General features: G+C 53.4%; 1 protein-coding gene across 21 annotated transcripts in view; it reads right to left on the reverse strand.

The window, feature by feature from the left end:
- The window catches only part of INPP4A (inositol polyphosphate-4-phosphatase type I A), a 108,885-nt gene that overhangs the window by 11,815 nt on the left and 73,941 nt on the right, over positions 1–23,129 (reverse strand). For 8 of the 21 annotated variants that reach the window (XM_074332328.2, XM_088796035.1, XM_088796027.1 and 5 more), the window contains 11 exons: positions 21,511–21,528; positions 18,788–18,971; positions 17,321–17,539; positions 16,043–16,298; positions 12,676–12,708; positions 8,312–8,484; positions 7,402–7,525; positions 6,361–6,487; positions 5,956–6,096; positions 4,049–4,146; positions 2,522–2,634 (listed from right to left, as the gene is read on the reverse strand). In XM_074332328.2, coding sequence (XP_074188429.2) covers positions 2,522–2,634; positions 4,049–4,146; positions 5,956–6,096; positions 6,361–6,487; positions 7,402–7,525; positions 8,312–8,484; positions 12,676–12,708; positions 16,043–16,298; positions 17,321–17,539; positions 18,788–18,971; positions 21,511–21,528 — 1,486 coding nt within the window. The remainder of the gene's footprint in view (positions 1–2,521; positions 2,635–4,048; positions 4,147–5,955; positions 6,097–6,360; positions 6,488–7,401; positions 7,526–8,311; positions 8,485–12,675; positions 12,709–16,042; positions 16,299–17,320; positions 17,540–18,787; positions 18,972–21,510; positions 21,529–23,129) is intronic. The other 13 variants (XM_074332341.2, XM_074332338.2, XM_088796039.1 and 10 more) reach the window with 8 other exon arrangements.

The raw sequence follows: 23,129 nt of genomic DNA on the forward strand, positions 1-23,129 counted from the left end.
GTCCTGGCCCCTCAGAGGATGGGGGTTGGGGGCAGTAAAGACCACCTCAAGGAGATGAAAGCGGTTCACAGGATGCCCAGCCCCTGGCCAGGTGCCCATGCCTTTCTGGAAGGCATAGCACAGGCCCAGTGGTCTCCACTGTCCTCCTCACCCACACAGGTGGGAGCTCAGGAGACCACTTGCCTTTGGCCACCTCCTGACCACTGGGCCCTGCAGACCCTTCACCGTCCCCTACCACACCCAGGGTCCTGGCACAGGGTTGGGTGCCAGTGCCTCTCCCTCACTTATGAGGGGCTCACATGGTGGGGCCCCCTTCAGGCTGGGAAAAGGCCAGCTCAGGGCGCGGCCTCTCCCCATGGGAAGGACATTTTGAGTCATTTCCTCTGCACCACTGGGTACAATCTAGGTACACAGTCCCCAAGTCCAGAAAGTCCTACAACAAAAGTTGGGTGTTTTTTTTGGTAAGTTTGTGGCAACGTCATTTGGCAGCACACCCAGATGGGAACTGGTATCACCCCATTTTGAACAGTCCTCCCTTCAGTGAAGCAGTAGTAATGAGTTTGATTCCAGAATGCGGCCCAGACTCCTCCGGGGATGTACCCAGAGTGTCGTGCACATCACTGCACACACGTGCCCCAAGTCCACACCATGTCACCTCTGAAATACGGAAGCATGTGAATTCCAAACCATGTGGCCACATGAGCCTCAGGTAAGGACCTGCGCCTGTGGACCCACACCAACTGCTACGTGTTGGATGAGAAATGACCCAAGCTGGACCCTGGTGGGCTCCAGTGGTGTGGGTTCTCCAGAAAGACCTGAGCCACCGCAGACTGCCCTGAGCACGGCACCGCACCTGCTTCTCAGGCCAGCAGAGCCGAATAGGCTGCCACCCCAGGATGCCACCAGGCACACAGAACAGTGTGGTCTGAGCACTGTGTCCAAGGAAAGACAAAATGGGAAATGCCCAAAAAACCTCAGCCATGACCACCAGGAGGAGGACAGGCTTCTTTTGAGGACAAAAAAAAAGTGAAAATGAAAGAAAAATGCCCTAAGTGCCCCTAAGCTAGGTGAAGAGTGACGACTCAGCCTTGTTAAAATTGTAACCGACGAAGTAAGGGAGCCCGTGGACATGCTCACTGAACTCCACAGGCTGCAGGGTTCACGACCCAGATGCGTGACACAAGCCAGAAGTACCACATGCACAGAGGGCCCATCCAGGCCTAACAGGAGCTTGCAGGAGGAGGGCCCAAGGGGGCAGTCCGCAGTGCCAGGCTCCAGTCTCCAGGGGCCGCCACCAGCCTGGGGGCTCTGCTGGTCTCCCCATATGTGAAGTGAGGTGTTGGACCTGACTCATGATATTCTGTTTAGCTAGGGACCCCCTGCTCACACACAGTAATGAAAACAAATAAGATCCAGAAAAGGAGGCCACCCTGGGCAAGTGGGGATGGGAGGTCCCAGCATGTGAGTGGCTTGCGCGGCTGCCCTCACACCCACCGGCCCCCGCAGCAGATCCCAAGTGGACAACACGAGATCTGATGCATCCAAGGGTCTCTGAGACCCTTCTATCCCTGAAGCTATGCTTCTATACCTTGGGGACTCCACTGGGAACAAAAACTACAGGCGGCATGGTCTGCTTTTTTCACCTGGTGACGGGATGGTCCCTCATCGCTCTGGGGGATGATTTTTCTATCACGTAGGGAGAGAAAAACAACCACACTTCCCAAACAAGGTATGCACAAGTCTCTGTAAAGCTGTGGGGGGACAGCCCTCCAACCTGTCCTCGGGCTCCATAACCAGGGCAGTGGCCCAGCTGTCAGTGGGCAGGGCAGGGCCAACTCCTTCCCCAGGGCAGAGGGCTGCGTGCCCATCCTTCCCCTGTGCTCAGGCCAGGCAGGGAGCTGGGATGCCATCTGGGGCCACGTGTGCCCCTGGTTCTATGTGCGTGAGTCCCAACACCAGAGAGGTCCCAGTGATGCCACGGAGACAAGGCAACCCCAACCCCCATCAGGGGAGTGAACGATGTGTAGGGACACTGCCCTGGCACCAGACTCTGAGCAGAGACTCAGAACTCCACAGGCAAATCTGTGAGAAGGTATTTCAGGGGTGAGTACTCAAGGAAAAGGGATTGAACTGCAACGTACAATAAGTGTAGCCTAAAGAGACTGCAAAGGCCTCCCCGGTCGGCCTTTGGACCTATGAGGAAACGCAGGAGGCGGTAAGCTTTAGCTGCCATCAACTGCGCAGGCTTCTGAAGGTGACAACTATCAGCGGCCAGGTTATTAAAAGGCCCCGGGGACAGATTCTGGGTCAAGCTTATGAGAATTCAGGCAGCCCAAAAGTAATGAACTCACAGGTGACTTTCAGTATCTGCCCGAGTTTGGGGACACACTCAGTGACTTTGCCTCGTTCCTCCTGGAGGAACGTGCTCCCTGGGTGCCTGGCCGAGACTCGAACATCTGCTCTTACTGTGGCTGGCGCCAGCCGGCCCAACAGCAGCCCCTTTCCTCCCCGTGCCGCGTACCTCAGCAGCTTGCCAGAGGATGTCCACGTTCTTGTTCTTCCTGGCATGGACGTTCTGGGCCAGGAACCGCAGCAGCTCGGGCAGGCACGTCTGGCTCCGGGACCGCGGCAAGCCTGGAGGACAGGAGTCGGGCTGGGGCCGTGCAGGGACTCAGTCCAGGGAGCCCTCGAGCGCGGAAATGACAAGGGAGGCGTTTCCGGCCACAGCTGGAAGTTTAGTGTCATTGCAGCAGGAAGGATGGTGTGTTTAGGGCCTGGACCTGGCGGCCAGCATGGTGGGCACTTAACTACTTTCACTGCCATTCCAGTCCCACCAGCAAGGGGCACTCGCTTCCTCCCCTTTCAGCTCTACCAAGGGGCTAGAGGGCAGACACGGCACCATCAAAGGAGAGAGAGAGAGGGAGGCCAGCCATCTAGTCTTCACAACCTTCCGTCAGAGATGGAAGACACTTAGGGCAGTGGGTGTCGGCCACTGAGGGGGCTTGGCCGTCCCTGGGGGCGTGGGAAGCACAGCGTCCTGCAGGTGAACTTGGCATGACCCAGGCAGGCGTCCTCCTACCCTCTCCAACAGCTCCCTCTGCCACCAGGACATCTCCAACCCTTCTAGGACCCTTCAAACTGGCAGACCAGTCAGATCGCCTCCCCTAAAAAATCTGGGATGTTCAGACACCGGGATTATTAGGGAAAGAGAGAAGTGTCAAGGTCACATCTGAGGAAAACAGCCATGGTGCCTGAACCCCCAGACTGAAACCAAATACATGGGGTTCTGAGGTCGAGCTGAACATACAGTGAGCACCACACAACCTCACCCTGGGGGACACAGGCTCCTATACTAATCATTTCACACTCCTGACATGTGCCCAGCATATGCAGCTCAGAGGGTGGGGCAGAAACAAAGAAACGGAAAGAAGGTACAGTCTGTGATGGGGGCTGTGGGCGCCCCGAGAAGGCAGGTGAGGAGCCAGCTTCCTGGGTGAGACAGCACCACCTCTCATCCCCAGACCAACAGTAGCTTCTCCCTGGCCTCCCCGCCGCCCCTTTAGCGACACCTGCCCACAGATGAACCGAGCACACACAGGGGTATTCACACAGTGGGCGCCAGCTTCTCAGCCTCACAGACCAGCAGTTCTCCGCGGGCTGAAAGCTGCATGTCCGCCGCTCCCGCAGCCTCCCGGGTCTGGGCCGCAGTCCAGAGCTGCTGGCCCCACGCTGGAGAGGCCACCTGAGCTGCCTTTGCTCCTGTAGAAGCCTCCGTCCTTGGCTCCGTCAACAGGCTGTTAATGTCTCCTGGGGCCTCGCATTAGTGGAAACTGCCCCCCCCAAAAAAAAATGTTGAGCATAGGACCCACCCTTCCTGACTACAATGCTCCTCAGTGACTAAAACAGTGTGTGACAGCCCCACGTGACGTAGGTGGGAGAACCAGCCAGAAAGGAGAACCTCCAGGACTGCAGCCTGAGTGGCGGGAAGGGCTCAAATACCCAAAGTGACACAACAGGTACAACCTACCACAAGTGAGGAAATACTTACAGTCCTCGGGCAAAACTTCCTTAAACTGCTCAAAGTAGGAATTTAAGCGCACCAAACTCTCCACGTTGATAACTTCTTGTAAAGACGTATCGCCAAACCTGCAGAGGTCACAGGAGATGCCATCAGTTGGCTAAGGTCGCTTTCTTCTAGCATGGCCACAATGTACAAGCCAACAACACTGAGTCTAACATTTACTGCGCACATCAAATTCTGAGCCACTTCCCACCTCCCAAACCTAAGGTCACCTCTACTGTGTCGGTCACAACATTAAACAGACTTCATGAGCAGGAGCCATGCACAGTTTGTTACAGATGTGCCCAAGAGGGTGTCAGAACTCGGTCAGTACCAGCCCCTCATGCAGCACAGCCCAGAAACCCCTCACAGTGCCCATCTGGGGGTCCCCATGTCCTCTCGTCCCAGAGGAGCTCAGGAGAGGTGACGGCAGGGGGGCTACGGCTGGGGAGTGGACAGTCCTGCACTTGGTCTGAATGACCACAGCAGACAAGCTGCTCCTCCTGGCTTGCTGGAGGCACCAGCTCTTCTCACCACGCAGATCACCTGTGCACCATGCAGACAGCCAGGGCCTGACAGATGTGACAGGGAGAGGAAGGCGCAACGCGGTCATGAAAACACGCAGGCTCTGAAGTGCAAGGCCTAGACGCCCAGCCCAGCTCCATCCCTCCCCTGCTGAGTGACAGCCCTGCACAGTAGCCTCTTCATGGTCCCACGTCATCACTTAGAGGGCCAGACTCCCTCCCGTGGGTCCACCACAGCCCGTCCACCCCCCGGGGACCATCTGGCTTGTCCTCTGGGCACCTGCTGCCTCAGGGGTCGCCCTGGGAAACTGGCAGCTGGGCCATCACTCTCCTTGCTGTCTCTGTCTCTGTCTCTCTCTCTCTCACCTGCCCAAGTGAAGCCCCGGCCTTCCATCTGACCGCTGCTACCACTCTCCATCCACACCACCCTGCCTGTCTATGGCCCGGACTCTTTCCAACAACTTCCCTGTCACACTTGTCCCCTCATACCGTTCCAGGACACGGCCAGCAAGCGAGCTACATAAAAGCTAAGCCTGACCATGTCCTGCCCTGCTACATTTCCGAGCAGGCTGACCCTACACCGAGGGTCATTGGATACTGACCACTGGGCTTAATGGCCCAGCAGGAATATGACTTATCATCCTGGAGACCAAATGTCCTTCACAGCAAGTACTTTAAGAGATCTGTTTATTCTAAAGCAAACACGAATATCACATATCATGATAAAACAGGAGAGATTTTCATGTACTAGTGGAAGGTCATGACAGGTTACACACACTCTACCCCCCCCCCCCCACACACACACGTGTGCACACATTCCTTTACATGTAACTCCTCCCTGCTGCCTTTAGGATCAAGCGTGGCTCTCGACCTGGCACGCCGGCCTCTCTAACCTGACCACTGCCCATCCCTGCCCGGGACCTGGGCCTCCGGCCCCAGTTACTCCCCACCTGCCTTTGCTCAGGCTTCGTGGCCTGAGATACCAGGTCTCTCCTGCACCTTATCTGACCAACTCCTACTTACTCCTCTAAACCCACTTCAGCCATCACCCCCTCCAGGAAGCCCTCAGAGACCATGTTAGGTCTCATTAGGACCCCCCCTCCCTGCATTTACCTTCATCCCTGCACCCACATCTCTCTCCTACCAGCCCAAAGTCTCCTGAGGACACAGCCCACGTCTGGTTCATCTTTGTGTCCCTGGCACCAAAGGCAGGTCCAGGTAGATGGCTGCACTTAAAGACTGTTGGCCAAAAGAAGGGAAGGATGGCAAAGCCCATCTAGCACGTGGAGCCTGAATAGGACTGGGTACACATTCTACATCATCTCCACGACCACTCCAGCCACTCCGGGCCCCAAGGGGCCGGGCACACACCTCTCGGCCAGCGTCTGCTGCTCGTTGATGCCCACGTTGAAGAGAACGGGCTGCACCCGCAACAGCATCCCGCTCTGGATCTCCCGCGGCAGTGTGTCGAACAGCGAGCCGGGCAGAGGGATGCGCACGTTGAACCCATCCCTGGGAAACAGGAAACAGGACGGGAGGGGGCGTGAGAGAAGAGGAAAAGCAAGCTGCCAACACACGTGTGGACTGGCCGTGTGGCACAGTCATTTCCACACTGCTGGGCGTGAGCCTTTCAAGCGCTGTGACGTGAATGGAAAGGGCTGTGGTCGGCACTTTTAACCGAACAAAACAGAAGAAAACCAAAATTAAGAGTGCACTGCAGGTGATAAACAGAAATTAAGACACTGTGCTACTTCTGAGTTTAAAAAACACTTGTACCGATTTCCTGTGATGACGGGCAGCATGTCAGCCGATGCGCTGGAAGTGGCCTGAGTGACCTTGAAGGTCACGTTCCTCAAGTCCATGATCCCAAGGCTCATGTCCTCCAGCATAGCCAGCTCCTCACCTGGACACGAGAGGAGGGGGCCTGTCAGGTGGGGGGACCTGCCACCCTCCCGGTGGACTCAGCACGGTCACAGGGTGGGGCACAGATGGAGGGTGACAAGATCGGATGTGGCTGCGATCGGGACGAGAGCCTAGGCACGGGCCTCTCCCCTGGGTGGCTCGCTTCTCCACTAGTTAACGCTGCTGTAAATCCCATGGCCATGTTAGAAACACAGCTGGTGGGACCACGCGCCATACTGCCCAGCCCCTTCCTGGTGACAAAGGTGTAGGCAGGGAGACAGATGCGCATGGAGCCGCCGAAGGCAGAACCGGCTTATCAGAAGGGGACAGAGATGGTGTAAAACGGCTGTGGCCAGGTCCTTGCACTGCCCGTGGCTTGGTGTTCACTGGATGTCTTATAACTCCAAAGATTAACAAATACTTTTTAAAGTTATCCATTTGTACCTTCTCCGAAGAAATAAATAAAAAATGAAGGTAGGGAGAAGAGAGCCTTTTTAGAGGGTAATTTGGAAATATCTATGACATTTAAAAATATTCCTACCCCTTGATGCAGCAACTGTCCTCATAAATCAGTGGCCACAGAAATGGGCCCACAGCGCACAGATTTACATGCAGAGACGCAGGGCAGCACTGTTTTCACAGGAGCAATTCAGAAGCAGCCCCAACGTTCCACAGGAAGTTGTTGCTCAAAAATCATCATCCACCCTCAGCCAGGAGAGCTTCCAGATACATAACAACAACAACAAGTCAAAGAGACAGGTGTACCTGTACAGGGCTCTCATTTGGGTCTTTGTTACATACTTTGGTGATGTTGGATTTGAATCAGCATGTATTATCTGTGTAGTCAGAAAAATACTGAGGAAGAAAGCGGGGGATCCCATGTGTGTGCACTCCTGGGAGCCCTGGGGGTCTCACCGTAGGTGCTCAGCAGGCTCTCAAACTGGGCGAGCAGCCCAATGGTATAGAGCTGCCGCAGGAAGCCGGCATCGTGCAGGCAGGTCCTCAGCTTGATGATGAAGCCACAGATGAGAGCGGTCAGCTGTGGGGGACAGACACCTCTTCACACAACAGCAGTGGCCCTGTGCCACTGCTTCCTCTGCCCTAACCGGGATTCAGCAGCAGCCCCTCGCCCTGGGGTTACTCCTGGCCTAGAACCTTCTGGAAGCCCAGAATTAATTCCCCACAGTGAAAGCGCCTAGACACGCACAGATCGGTACCCGCTCTGGCTGGAACCTGAGGTGACCACAACCAGGAACAGGAGTGAGACAGGACACGGTCACTCTGTAAGTCTCCTCAGTGGCAGATTTCCCACGGGATGAGACAGGCCTCGTGGGGGTGGGTGAGGACACACACAGAGCCAGCCCAGCCCTCCGTCACTGTTCACTTTGCCAATTTGATGGCGGGCAACTATGAAACTTGGGCCACTCATGTAAGCTCTTTCCTCTCTGCAGGATACTCGCAATCCCCAAAAGAGCTGTATACGAGCTGCGGCACCAACGACGTGTTGCTTCATAAACAACAAAACGGAGCGCGCTGACAGAGAACGTCCGTGTCCCCCTCACTAAATAGCTTTACGGGGAGAAAGGTGGCAAAGAGGCCCAAGCCATCGGCAATGCCACCACATCCTCAGTGCACGAGGAGCAGGTGTGCGAGTTCCCTCCTCAGGGAGAAGCTAGGAGGGACCCAGACCCTCCCCTGAATGCAGGCCAATCCGTACGTTCCTCCGTATTGAAATCTAGACCCCGATGTTAAAGACATGTGAAAGCAACAGGCTGGGGACACACCGCCCACTGTGGCTTCCCAGGTGGGGGCGCGCAGGGCTTACCGTCTGGCAGAAGACCACGTCGCGGCGGTGCTGCAGGCTCAGGTAGGTGGCTATGGTGGGTGCGCTGTCCTGCATCAGCAGGAAGACCATCGCCTTCTTGGCCTTGTCGCTCATCATGGCCACACAGTCTGTGAGCGTGGTAAGCAGGGGGTAAAGAGCCTCGCTCCACTCACCTGGGCACGAGGGAAGGCGGGGTTAGAGAAGGAACACTGAAGAAGGACGTCCTGGAGCTCTATCTAACCAGGTGCCCGTCCCCTATTCTGCCCTGCCCTCCCCACTTTCCCTCTCCTTCCTTTCTGCATCCCCTGCCGCTGCTTGGCCCATGCTCTGGCCCCAAAAGGCACCACGTTACACCTGGAAGTGACCCAGCCTCTAACCTTCCAGCCTAAAGCTTTCCAGTAAACTCAAATGTCAGTCCTACTCCGGGACACTGACGCATGCCTGGTCTCCCAAACCTCTGGGGACTCTACACATAAATACCTGGAGTAAGAAAATCCCTAAGAAAATTATTCTGCCTACAGAGGCCAAGCTCCTTGGATTTCACCCCCGGTTTTCCACCGGGGAGAAGGGCACCCAGGAAAGTGACATGTTACCTTGCTTCTCTTGATCCAGCTCTCAAGGCTCTATCCTTCTAGAGCAAAGGATAGCCCACCCGTCTCACCTTTGTGCAACTGTGCTAACCTCGCCCTGTGCACATCTGGAGGAAAGACCATTCCACACGGTTTTTGTGTTTTCAGCGCCCAGAACTTCCCTTCCTTCTACACTCATGTTCTTCCCTATCCCAGCCCTCCTACCCCACTGCCATCTATTTCTAGCTGAAGGTTTGGGGTGTTCTTTTTTTGTTTTAGGAATAAAAGGAAACTTTGACCCTCTACCAAAACAACTTTTTAAAAATAGAACCTCAAGGGTGAAAAACAAGGTGAAAGGTATTTTTACTTTTGGCTCTTATTTTCCCCTTCCTATTTAGAAGACATTTAAAAGGGAGAAGACATGCCCTCATCAGTTGTATTTTTAACAGGTTACCACACCCAGAAATAGGCATCTGATCCTCACCACTGGGTGCGTGCAGCGGCAGAGGCAGTGGAGCGAAGCCGGGTCTGACAATAAGAACATCAACCACCGAACCCACGAACATCACTGCACTCCCGGAAGGCCCTGGGGCCGTGTGAGCAGTGTGGCTGCCAGAAGGGTAAGCGCGGACTTAGAGAAACAAAATGACCTGACTGCTCTCTCGAACTGTGTGCTTAGCACTTTGTTGAGAAAGAAATATAGAGAAATGACTAAAACCTGTACAAGGACTTCCCTATACTCAGTGTTTAATGGACGCGGATTTTTCAAGTATTTGTAGCAATTCAAAATTTGGCAATGATCTAACTGTACGTGTAGGCACACTGTAGGTGGACAAGGATTTATATCTGTCATGGAAAAAAGCAGGCTTAAATTTAGAAAGTCTACAGCAGAAAGATCTTAGCAAATAAATCGCAGTGACAAAGAATACTGGACTGAGGAGTGGAAAATTTGAGTCACAGGCCGCGGCTGCCGCTGAGCACTGGTGGCCCAGGCAGGTCCCTCGACCCCTCAGTGTGGCTCCTTTTCAGTAGAACGGGAGAGCCGTACTAGGTAATACCCAAGTCTCTTTCTCCCTCTAAAAGTCACAGAGACCATGTTCTCGTTTCTTGTTTCTTTCTCTGTGGAATGCATGTCAATTCTATTCTGCAACTATCAAAAAGGCCAATGACAATTAAGTTTTAATAGCCAAACAGTTTGGGGAAAGGTGGGCTGTCATTAAGACTATTCTTCACAAAGAGGTAAATGCTCTTAGAGCAAATGTTGCCAATTTTTCTGTGCTTTCCCTCTTAACGTGCATATATACATGTATATGTATGTATGCAATCAATACGCAAATTTTGATCATTTTAACCTGAAAATGCTCAAAATGTATCAGGGGTCTTATCTGACTAAGCAAGCCCGCTCCATGCAGCAGTTTTTTACTTTGCCTACTTCTCCTTCAAAAAACACTGAAAAAACTGGAGTATAGAAAGAATGGTTACAAAGCACTAGGCGTTTGTCCTGGAGAAGAGGAGATACGGACCTGGGGGGAGGGGCTGAGAGCCTGACATTGGCCCAGAGAAGGGCTCAGATGTGAACATCAGTCACCATCTACCATTCCCCCTGGCGCTGCACTTTATAACCACTTTCTCACTTCATCCACAGGTAGGATTACAAATACAGGAAAGGAAACAGTGCGGCTGAGAGTCCTCCCAGACAAACAGAAACAGCTGTCACATCTGACTGACTCTAAACTCCATGTAACTTCCATGTCAGGCTGCTTCTGCTGGGTGCACAGTAGGGGCTGGGGGTGGGGGTGATGCATTTTGGGTCAATGTGAGGAAAAACTAAAATAAAAAACTTCCAAACAAAGGACTAGCTAAGTGAAGGTATCTGGGATGTTAGGACTGGTGAAGGGGTTATATATACTCTGCTTCCTTCATCAGTGAAGTCTAGCTCTGAAAAACACAGAAAGTGTCCTCAGTGATGTGGCTAGTTCACTTTGGGGGGCAAGCTCCTTATCCGGTCGCTATAATCCATGGACCATACTTTTGTACTTTTTCCTGATTAATAGGGAAAAGGGGGGGGGGGGGAGAGAGAGAAAGAGAGAGAGAGAGAGAGAGAGAACCCCGGTTTAATAAAGTTCTGCAGGAAAAGCCAAAGGAACGCCTGGCAGGGGACTATTTTAGTCCATTTGACATTAACTGTGGACAAGCCACCAGCACTTCTGGAAAGGACACAGCTGCCACAGACAGTTGAGTTCTAGAAGCCAGGCACTGCCTGTGCGCTGCTGGCCTGGGAACCCACTAGTCTTCCCACGAGTTCTACAAACTTCGGGATACCAAGTGGAGGAGAACACGGAGCTTCCAGGTGGCAGGTCCCTGATGCTGCCGTCCCCATTCTTAGGGGTCCTAACTGCTGGGTGTGGTCCCGACTTCACCAGCACTCAGGCTCCAGGGAAACCAGCTCAGCATGAAGGCGCTGAGGTGCCATGGAGGTGAGCCGAGAACTGGAAGCCTAGAGACGGAAATGAGGGGTGCCAGGAAAGGGAACGGGGAGGAGGACCCAAGTGACGACCTGTGCATCTGCCGGGGCCTGAAGGTCCAGGGGACAAGGGTCAGAGATCCCATACTGACTTTTCTGGGAAAGAGAAACGGTAGGGGGGCTGAAAGCAAAGAGGGGGGGTATGATGTACCCAATCAGATTAGTCCACTGATGAGCTAACATCAATGGGGTTCTGGGGTTGCAGCCAGTAGTCACCCCGTGAGCCAAGCTGGAATCACGCTGCTGTGTGAGCTGGGAGGTCCCCCCAACAGCTGACAGGCAGAGTCTGGGAAATCCCACAATTGCCTATTTGATGACCCCTAGATACAAAGCACGTGTCCTGCCATCTCATAGTTACATCCAGTCAGAAGTATGTGATCACCAGATGGTCATGCAGCTGTTTTTTGGAGGTTAGGAAAAACACAAAACTTGGGGGGGGGGGGGGGTTGGGGGGGGTCTCATGCTCACTCTGGGGAAACCACAAGCCAATCCAGGAAACTCATTAAGAACTAGAGCAGGGGTCAGCACACTTTCTCCATTAAGGGTCAGACACTAAATATTTCAGGCTTTGAAAGCCATGGGGTCTCCCTCACAACTACGGGACTCTGGCATTGCCCCACAACAGCAGCCAGAGACAATATGTGAACACCTGGGCATGACTGGTTTCCAGTAAAACCTTACTTACACGAGCAGGTGCGGGGCAGGACTCGGCTCAGAGCTGCGGTGTGCCAACCCCTGCACTAGAGCCAAAAACACTGCTTTCTACATGCAAACGCAGCAAAGGTCCCACCTCCAGCACTAAGTCCAACTGAGGCCCCCAGCGACGCCTGACAGGAATCTCAAGCTGCATCCAGACTCAGAGGAGAGGGTGTTGTGTGATCACAAATGTCACAACATTTGGGCGACTACCTATTATCCCCCGTCCCTTCCACGTGATGCTCCTGAGTTCAGGGGAAATCACAGGAAGTACGTCTCTGAAGCAGGTCGCCCATGTCAGGAATCCCAATGCACCTGTGGACATTAGTCATCTGAAAAGGCTTTAGGATGGGAAAGTGGGGGAAAAAGCATGTGGCGGCCTGCTTCAGGCCACCGTCCCCAGGCCATCGGGTTCCTTCTCAAACCTAGCCAAGTGGCTACATGCCTCACAATGAAGAGACTCCTAAAATAGTCTCCTAACCCTGGGAGCACGAGGTGGTCTCTGATACGCAGCTACAAATGCTGGCGGAGCACTGAGAAGACACCTGCCGAAGCCTAGAGCGGAAACCACGTACCTGGGCTGGACTCTTCAGGAGGGGGGCTGCAATCTGCACAGAAACGGAGGGCAACATGGATGATTAAGGAGCAGCACACAATTCAAACACCAACAACTCAACGCTTAGAGCAACTGCATCGGCAGCTTGCAGTAAGGTGGCTAACCTGGACAGAGAAGAGGGGGGCCGGCCTGCCTCTTCCCCAACAAGTCGCACGGGGGCAACTTGGCTGCTCCGAGGCTGCCAAGCCCCCGGTAGCAAACACGGCCCAATTCACAGACGTAAACATTCATGTTGCTCACAGGTCAACATGAAATGCTCTTTAGGGATGAGAACCCCAACATGTTACGATGTGATGAAGTACCCACGTCCATCACATTGTATGTGGCAGAGCCCCACTGTGGCTCACGACCTCCGGAAGCAAATTTAAAATGAGAGACTGTCCAGGTCAATGGCGTGTTCCCAACACTGAGCCACCACCCTGCTGACTGGTGGGCCCTGGGCTACAGCCTGACCGCTGAGGTCCGAAGGTGGGACCAGTGATGAAACCAATATACCAGAAATGTCTATGCCACACTTCCAAAAATTTAAGCCAAATAGAAAACTTTTAGGATTTGGGGTAAGTCTAGAATTAGAATGGCCCTCCAGGTCGCTCAAAGAATACCAATTTTAGTTTGGTTTCACCTACATTGAGTCACATTGGGCAGTGCTCATTTCAATTTCACATTTCTCTTAAAAACTCTACGTTTCCTGGTTAACTGGCTATGCCACCAAAAGAAAACAAGTTTGAAAAGGGATCGTTTGGAGGAAAGGCTTATTTTATTTTATTGGCTAAACTTTTCAGTTCAAAGAATGTCTTCCGGGTAGTGATAGGTAGTTTCAGAACCCCAAGAATAGCAGAAACCGGCTTTATGGAGACTCACAATTTGTGGAATTGTCCAGAAGGGGTGGCGAGGGATCCTTTCCCTCTAGTCATTTTTCACAATGACATCTGCTTCTGGCAAAAGGGACAGAAATGAAGCCAAACTGCAGGCCTCTGTGAGCTGCACACTTCAAGCTCTTCTTTAGTGCCCATGGATCTAACAGAGAGCAACCCCGTGGTCTAGAGATGCAGACTGGTGATTCTTAAATGTCTGACTAATCAGAATCACCCAGGCCTTGAAAAAATACATACATTTCTGCTTCCTCCTAACTGTTCCTCTAAGACTCTGGGTCTGAGTGAGGAGAAAGGTCTGGGGCCCGTTTTTATGATCTTCTGTGGTGACACTGGGCAGCTGGGTTCAGACCATTCGTGAGGCAGCATCAGGGTTAAACCTGGCCGGGTAACTCATCTTTCAGTCACAGGGAGAGGAAGTGGTCTCGATGAGTACTCCTGGACCAGTTGCCTGTAACTTGTCTTAGGTCATGAAAGCCGCTGCGATTTAATGACCACTTAGAACTTTCTCTCATTCTAGCACATAATCCCAGGGCCCATGACCCTGGGTGAGACCCACAGACCTTAGGTTAAGAACAACCTGGTCTGGGTTTGAATGGCTCTTCGTGGACGAGGAGCGCAGGAGAGTGTGCATTTGGAAGGTAATGGAAGCCACAAATCCTGGCAGGTGGTGGGTGGTGCAGAAGGGGTGTGAGAAATGGGGAGGCTTATAGAGCCTCCGTGGTTCCAGCTGTCAGGGACTTGTCAGTGGGTCCCGTGGAGCCCTGGCCCTGATGACCCCTGCTCGCCAGGCAAGGCTCTGATCAGGGCTGCAGGAGGGCAAGCTGAGAGGCAGGGCAGCAACTTGGTGCAAGATGAAAACCAGGGACCCAGGATAGGTACAGAATTGGAACAAAAAGTAATGATGCCTTTCAGAGAAGCAGAGTTGTTCGTGTGTAATAAATAATGTGGCATCAGGTCAAAACAACAACGTGGAATGGTCTAAAAAGTCATAACAGAGCCCAGCTCTGGCCCCTGAAGACAAGGGGCTAAGCAAAGTACGTGGCTCAGAGTCTTTACAAGCAAAGCACTAAACATTGTAAATAAATGTTCATTTAAATAACTTTAAAATTGTATTGAAATTTGTCTGTATTTGAACAATACAATATGTGCCTAGGAAAAAATAACATTTTAAGTTATGGATACAACAGTATATCTGATTAAATAAACTCTTCTACATTTTTTAAAAATCCAATAAATTACTTTTCGTATCCGCAAAAAAATGTTAAAAGTACAAGCAAGACAATATTAAAGAGAAATGAGCAATGAACTTTCATAAATTTTTAAAAGAAACACGAATAACAAATGAGAACATGAACAGAGACAAAGTAGGTCCATGAACCAATCAATCACAGTTTGGGGAACTGAAACTAATCCCTCAGGGATGGAAGAGTGGAGAAGTGAACGCTGTGGAAACAGAGGCTCACGTGTGCCCTGGAGACAGACTGCAGGCAGATCAGGAAGGCGCAGGGCATCTTACAAACAGAGGAGGGTTTATCAAGAGGCTGTGAGACAGAACGATTCTGCCTTGAATGAAAGCTGCCCAATCCAGAAACTAATTAAAGGTCCTCCCTGTAGGAAGCTAACCCTGGCCTTACTTCCTACGGCTAAATGCCCCCAAAGGAGAGCAAAGAGGAAACAGAAGCCAGGTCTGCAGCCAGCTGTCAGCTGCAGGCCCTCTTACCCCCTGCAGCTCTGACAGTACAAGGCATGAGGCCCTGAGCTGCAGGGGCCAGGGAGCACTTTAGGAGAAAGCACATATCCATGGTCTGAAGGCTGGCAGCAGGGCCAAGTGTCTGGTTATGCTGTCTCCACAGACAGAAGACTCCGAAGTGTGCTGCTTTGTGCCAACGTCTTACCATCTACTCAGAGCCCCACCATGGAGGTGGTGACAACAGAGGAACCTAACTCAGTCCCTAGGGGCACAGGACTGGTGCCACCACTGGAATGGGTCACCAACATGTGTCTCTGCTGGTTGGGCGTGCCCAACCAATGACAACCGGCCTTCAGACAAGCCCACCGGGCCTGCTAACAGCTCTGGTCCAGCTGGGTCCCTGCACCGTTCCTGGTGCAGTACACAGCTTCGTCAAACACAACTGCACTTCGGCCTCCTTCAGGTTCTCAGACTGGCTAACAAACAGAAGAGCCCGGGAGCCCAACTCTCACTGTGGCGGCAGCGTGACCCAGGAGGGCCTATGCCAGACACGCAGATGCACACGCGGGCTCCAGGGGCATGAAGCCCCGGGGCCTCCCACCTCACTGCAGCTGCTCTAGGCCCTGCAACGCCACGCCCTGCCCAACAGCCCTCCCTGCAGTCTGCGTAAGAAGGAGGACATGGAGTCAGACAGACACACAGACAGACAGACGCAGCATGAGGTGGAGGCAGCGAGGGGGGAGGCGTGGATGCATACGCACGTGTGGTCAGGTGAGGATGGCATGCAGCGGAGGGCGTGGTGGAGGGGCATGGTGAGGCGGGGGCGTCACAGAAGGGGTGCTCCGGTGTGATCCAGTACGCGTGGCTATTCCGGTTACCTTTCTTGCTGGTGCCGCTGCCCGAGCCGGGGAAAACATCCTCACAGCCCTCACCATGCATCCGCTCCTTCTGCAGCAGCTTGTCCACCCGCTGGATGATGCACTCCAGGCTCTTGTCCACGTTCAGCCACACTTTCTCCTTCCAAACCAAGAGGCTCATTTGGGTCAGCTCTCCGACGGGAAAGACAGAACAGAACACAAACCAAACCCTCCCCCACCGATCCCCACCCTGACCACTGTGCTCACTAAAGCACCACAGGATTTATCAACATCAATGCGATTCCTAATTCCCCAAATACAGTTGAAGCTGCATTTTCTTCTCAAAGGACGAATCAATGTCCTGCGGTCACTGTTTTTAAAGTTTGGGAGCTGTTTGCTAATAACTGTCGAGGAGGCCAGAGAGGACTTGCCAGTACCTCCCGGTGCTAACAGAAGGGCCACAAAGCCGAGTGCACCAGTGTCGTCCCCTCCTCCCTCTACTGCAGACCTACACCACCATACCAGAGGGGACTGAGATCTCTTTTGGATGGAAGAGAATGGAAACAGCGGATCACTTCAGAAGGCGTGTGGGAGAAGGTAAGAGAGCGCCAGGGTTACACAGGAGGCCCCAGTGTGTCCCTGCTGACTAGGATAATTCAGGGCTGCGCAGAACTGCCTCTAAATAGTCATCCCCATAAATGACAAAATGAGTTCTATGCTACATCCCCTCCCTCAGGAGACGCAGATCTGTCCTCAGAGACAACTCTGTAAGGAAGAAACAAAGTGGCACGATGTCAGGACAGCACCTCCCAAATCCTCACCAGCTGCCCCAGCACCTGAGTACCCACAGTTGCACGGGTCCGACAGTAGGGGGGCTGCCCGACAGAGACTGAGGGACAGGGACAGGGGCAGGGGCGAGGGCAGCAGGGAGAGAGCCCCCCTTTACCACCAGTTCTGAGACCGGCCAGCCCACAGCAGCCTTGTTCCTCGGGTGAACACAGGTAAGGAAATACCATCTCCCTCCCTGAATTCGGTCGCCCAGGAGCCCCCCAGGAAGGAGACTTGGGGTTTGTCTGCAGAGGCACCGGCCCTCCAGGTCCCTCTGTGGGGAGAGGCTAGAGAGAGGCTTCACGTTTTCAACGCAAGCTCAGCAGCAGGAAGGGCCGTGGGCAGCAGACTCACCCACTCCTCCTCGTGCCAGTCTACCTGCAGAGAAGACCGGCTGTTCCTGCCCGTCCACCTAGCCATGAGGGTGTCCTGGTCATTCCTGAGCATGACCTGCTCCTCCTCAGTCGAGGTGGGGGAAGCCTTGGAGGCGATGTAGTCGGGCCGCGCGGCATTCAGCCCGTGGATGGAGTTGGCCAGCAGCTTGCAGTCGCAGACGGTGACCAGCTGCCGGGTCTGCAGGAGCACACAGCCAGGCCGCTGAGCCTCAGGCCAGGGGCTGCAAGGCCCATGCTTCCCAAGAGCCCAGCACTCCACCCTCTGCCCCACTCCACAGCGCAAACAACTCAGAGCTGCAGCCCTCAGGATACCTAGCTCACAGGCTGCCACATGACAGAGCTGGCCAAATCTCTGCAGGAATTTCCCAGCAAGAAAACTGGAGAACACAAAGAGAATGAGGGCAGGTCGAGAAACCTCTGACAGTCTTTGATCCCTGCCTGCCTCTAGGGCTGACATCGCTCAAGGAAGGGCCTGAAGAGAGCCCAGTATCCCAGCTGCTGAGGACTTCCTGGGCTGTCCCCTCTAATTGCAGGGGACAGGCCTTACTCTGGTTCGGTCACCGAAGCCTTATCTTGTTGCATCTAATACCTGAAACCCTGGGCTCTGGGCAGAGGGGAATTGGCACAGCATCCTGGTTCTGGGGAATTCTGCATGCAACAGGAGCTCCGTGGCTCCTCATTTTACTTCTGACAACATCTTTCTTTTCCAAGTGGACTATCCCCAGCTCCCAGTCTATGCTGGTGAACACATGAGGGATATAACATGTTCTGATCTGGGGCAGCATCTCACCCCAGCAAAGCGAGTGTGGCTGGGGAAGTGTGATCAGAATCTCTGTGCGTGTGTGTGTGTGTGTGTGTGTGTGTGTGTGTGTGTGTTGAGAAACTAAGTAATTTGAAAAAGCATTACCCGTCAAAAGGATCTGATATATCTGTGCCTCTCCCCCGCCCCATAGGGATGTATGTTTATAAATTTAAATCAGGATCAGTTAGTTAATTAGAGGCTGATTTACTGATTTTATATAAGCCAATAAAATTATATTGTTCTTATCTTGTGCCTGTATAATAGCTCACTTTCTTTTTTCGAATTCCAAGTACAACAGAACAGTGGGAAAAATAAGGCTGAGTAGGCCATTACTAAGAAAGCCGTGGAATAATCCCAGCCTTCAGGGTGACCCCCGTGGACTCGCTGGGAGACACATCTACCTCAAGCAGCGGCTGGCATCACAGCCCTGGGCTGTCCTTGGCCTGCCCCGTCCAGCTCTGTGACCATGGGCAAACCACCAAACCTCCCTGGGCCTTGTGGGGACTGGATCTGAAGCTAGATCTTCAGAGTTTTCTCAATGTCACCCTTGGTGTGGACGGCTTTGGGTACACACGAGGTGTCCCGGGGTTTCCGACCCACACTCAGCAGGGCAGCCCCTCCTACCTTGTCTGCCAAGATGGCGAGCGTTCTTTCGAGGCCAGTGGCAGACCTGTCCTTGGCCGCCCTCGAGAGCCGCTCTGCGTAGTAACTGACTTGGGTTTTCAGGGTGTTGATCTGGGCGATGATCTCCTTGGCTCTGACAATATCCTGTGGTATGTAGATTATGGACTGGCAGCTGGACGACGTACTAGAAAGGATAAGAATGGATCCTAAGGGGCTCTCTCGAATGGGTGAGGATGGCAGCACCTCCCAAACCCAGCCCACGACCAACGCAGAATAAACCATTCTGTAACTCAGGGATGTTTTCCTGGGCTGTGCTAGCTGGGTGGACAAAAGTAAATCTCAGGAGGCACTTTCTGTCTGGATGGTAGAAGCTTGTAATATGAAAATGCAAATAAGCCTTTTATCTACATTTGTCTGTCTGTATTGTACTGTGTATGTACTGTGAACAGATATTAAAGCCAGTAATTACCCCAATGCTCATAATCGTTTACCTAAGATCCTCACCTTCAACTTCAGGATTTCAGTGGAGACATGGGGTCTGCTGATACCAGAAGGGGTCAGTTTATCACAGTGGAGGGAGACTGCCGTGGGTGCTGGACTTGGTCAAAAGGACCCTCGGGTTTTTTTTTGTTCAGCCAATCGGGGCTTCAGACCTCCTGTGCACACCCCCACAGCTCTCCTCCCTCCCACGTCTGACCCCAGCAAGTCCCCAGAAAAACGGGCTTCCTTCCCTACCCCCTGCTCCAGGACTTCCTGTCTCTGAAAATTAACGTTCCATCAGAGGAGAAGAGGGTGGAGAACATGCCAAGCCAGAGGCCAGGCCTGGACACGTTGATGGCTTTGAAAACCTGGTTCTTCCTCCTTGCCTGCCTCCTCGCCACAAACAGCGTGTGCATCTCAGGATCGGAGGTCAAAGCTACGGCCCAGCCACTGCCCAGCACAATCACGGCCTCAGGAGAACCAGCCCTATGGCCCCAGCTACATGGGGCCTGGCCAGCACGCTTGGCCCTTTTAAAAGAAGATGGTAAATTGTGTGTCTCCCAGCTAAGATCCCAAATCAATCCAATATTATAAATTGACTTTTCAGACCATGTGAGGAAGCTGAGGAAAGCAGGCAGGAAAAGTACAAACTGCCAATGAAGAGGTCTCTCCCACAGTGTGAAGTCATGGGCTCTGGCTGGAGTAGGTGTCCCATCCTTCACGGAATCGCGGACCCTGACTGGTCCCCTCCCAGCCGCCCTTTGAGTTTGGGGGAAGAGGGAGCAGGGGAGAGAGCCACAGCCTCCATCACCTTCGCTGGGGGTGGGGGTGATGTGGGCAGGGCTGAGAACCTTCCTCAGTGGGCTCTTTCCAGGGTACCCTGAAGGTGGGTCACCAAGAAACTGCCCTGCCCCTTCCTTTGATGGACTATGGGGTGAACATGCAAAAAGCAAAGCCCAAAGCATCCCAGAAAGAAACCACACCCAGAACCACACACAATGAAAACAAGGGAAGTGCCCGAAGCCCATGCAGCAGACTGTGCTTGAGCCCACATGGTCCGACAAGAGTCATTCCACGGCACGATGTGACACAAGGACTTTCCAACCTGCAATCACTCTTCCAAATGAATAGCTGCCACTTAAGACGATTCTGTCTCAAAAATACAATCTCAAAATAGAATTCAAAAAGCCTCTCCTCCTCCCAGGCCTCGATATTCAGAGCACGCGTGTAGCGTGTGCCACACGGCTGTGTGCACACCAACACACACACCCTCCCCCACGCCCGAGAAGAACAGCACCCCACTCACCCTTCCAGGTCACGTCCTAATAATAGTAACCAGGGCGGTATGCACAGGGAGGATGAGAGTAGATTTCCAAGAGCTGCGGTTCAGGGCTGATCATGAATACATGAGCATGTGTGCCCAACTGCCTGGTCCTAAAAATGGGGAGAGCTCAGGAGGCCCCAGCTGGGAGGGCTGTTCCTCGGGACTTCCTGCTGTCACAGGTCCCCCGCCAGCCCTGACACCTCAGGCAGGGCCCAGCCACGGCCCCTGAGTCTCACCAGCTCCAAAAGGGCAGCGACTCCAACGTGCCTCTGGGGCCTGTCACCCAAGGAAGCCACTCAGAGCCCTGGTGCTGGCTGGGACATGCACCCCTGAGCATGACTGGGGGACCTGGGGCAGCAGTGGGGACCCCCAGGCAGCAGACATGATAGTTTCTGGCTGCCACTCTATGGTGGGAAAAGTCACTTCGTTAATGTCATTCTTGATAAAACTGACACTAGTAACACTGTTTTAAACTACGCATCAACTCTTTATCATGAAAACGTAAGCTGGCTTCCTTCCCGCCAGAGGCGATGGTGAAGCGGAGACTGAAAAGCCCCAGATTCTTACACAAGAAGCCAGAAAGGGATTCCCGACCGCAGCAGTGGCAGGACCTGACATCCCAGCACCACTGGGACTTGCCGGCCTGGTTCCTGTCACCCTGGGAGACAGCACCGGGGCTGCTCTGGGTGAGCACAGCAACATCCTGGCCGCCCGATTTAAAAGGCAGAGCAACAGCCTGGAGGTTGGCTATTCATTGTCAAAGAACATTGCAGTTGGAAGGGGAGTTGTTGAGGGGCCGGTAACTAGGAGGCCACAGCGGCACCGAGGGGAAAACACCTCACAGGGGACGGCACAGCACAGGCTTTCTCTGCACGAGAGCAAGACCCAGACAGACTCTCTCCACAGACAGAAAACTCACCAACACTCCTCAAAACTGCTAAAGAAAAGAACCAAAATGAAATATTAGCGTTTGTTAGCAAACCCCAAATGCAAAACAAAAATTTAAAAAGCCAAGTTATCTTTCGTCAAAATACTTGAATTTATTTGTTGAGGGACGACGGTTAACTTTTGATCCCCACATACTTGCTCACCACATTACGTCAGGGGCTGTGCTCATGCCCAGAGAGACCCCCCCACCGGTGGGCAAGTTACGTCTGCATTTAAAGGAGAGTTCCAATGAGGAAAACCATTTATACAAATGCTTTTAGGACACGAGTAGGAAATTAAATAAAAGCTTGTATTATGTATTTGAAAACTACCTCTGAGGCATTTTCGGGCTAAGAAGTTCTTAAGCTGACACGCAGCGTGATCAGGTATCAGCATGCCGACCTTCCTGGGACAAGGACAGCCAGGGGGCGCCCCCCTTGACTGGCTTTCTCCTCCGGGGGCCCCGTCACCCTCAGAATGTAGACCACACTCCACACAGCCCCATGCAATGGCGCGACAGACTCGCGATCTCTGCCTGCGCAGAACTGTGGTGGGGACAGGAAGCCTCGTCCTTGTCACAGTGCCCAGAGGAGCACGGGAGTGTGAGTCCTCAGGCGGGCTGGGTACCTGGCTCGTCTGCACAGGGAAGAGCCCTGGGTAGGGGCGAGTCAAGGTGGAGCAGGCTGTCTGGGGGCCTCTCAGAGAACAGCCCCCCTCCAAGGCCGAAACTCCCCTTCCCAACCGGGCCCTTTCTTGTTCCTCCTCAGGCTTCACAACTTCCTGGGCTCAGGGCACCCCGTGCACACATCAGAATGGTGACTCCCCAGTGTGCTCTCTTCCACCGGCCTGCTTCCCATGGTCACTGACACTCCTAACTGCAACCCTGATCGCCTCAGCCCCCTGGCCAACCACTGCACCTGACCTTTCACCTCTCCCTGATCCAGTCTGAGGTCACTTTTCTCCAGCCACGTCCTGACTCCCAGCCACGGCAGCACAGGGCCAGGCCAGGGCCCCCATCTCCGGCATCTTTAAACGCTCCCGATCTGACCACCCTGTCAGGCTCTCGTGAGGTTCTCTGGGCCTTGGCTTCACCTCGTCTCAGACCATCCCATGCCCAGTCGATAAGTATGACCTTTCAACCCCACATTCTGCGAGGCTGTTCCAGGGAACCTTCAGCTCATTCCCTCCCACCTCAGAAACCTCCGTGCCACCCAGCTTCTTCTCACATCCCTTGTAGGACCAACTGCCTGGTCCTGGCCCTTTCCGACTTCTCCAGAACTTACTCTATCAATGTTCTCGTCCATCTACCTCATTTGCTCCCATCTTTCCTCTCATCATAAACACATGCTCATGTCATAATCATCCTCCCCAAACTACAAACTTCAAGCTACTTCCTGTTTCCTGGTCCAATTACAGGACCATCTACAATCATTACCTCCACGTCTTACACTCGCGTCCCTTGATCTATTTAAATCTTGACGGCGACATTCTGGAGGTCACCACTGCCTCCCACGTGTCCGACACTCCAGCGTGCTTTCTCAGCTCTCCCGCCAGCAGCCCAGCTGCGCTCTCCACAGCACCGTCTGCGTGCTTGTTTCCCAGCACGGCACT

This window comes from Rhinolophus sinicus, chromosome 2 (assembly GCF_057876585.1).
Source record: "Rhinolophus sinicus isolate RSI-liver-muscle chromosome 2, RSI-T2T, whole genome shotgun sequence".
Lineage (NCBI taxonomy): Eukaryota > Metazoa > Chordata > Mammalia > Chiroptera > Rhinolophidae > Rhinolophus > Rhinolophus sinicus.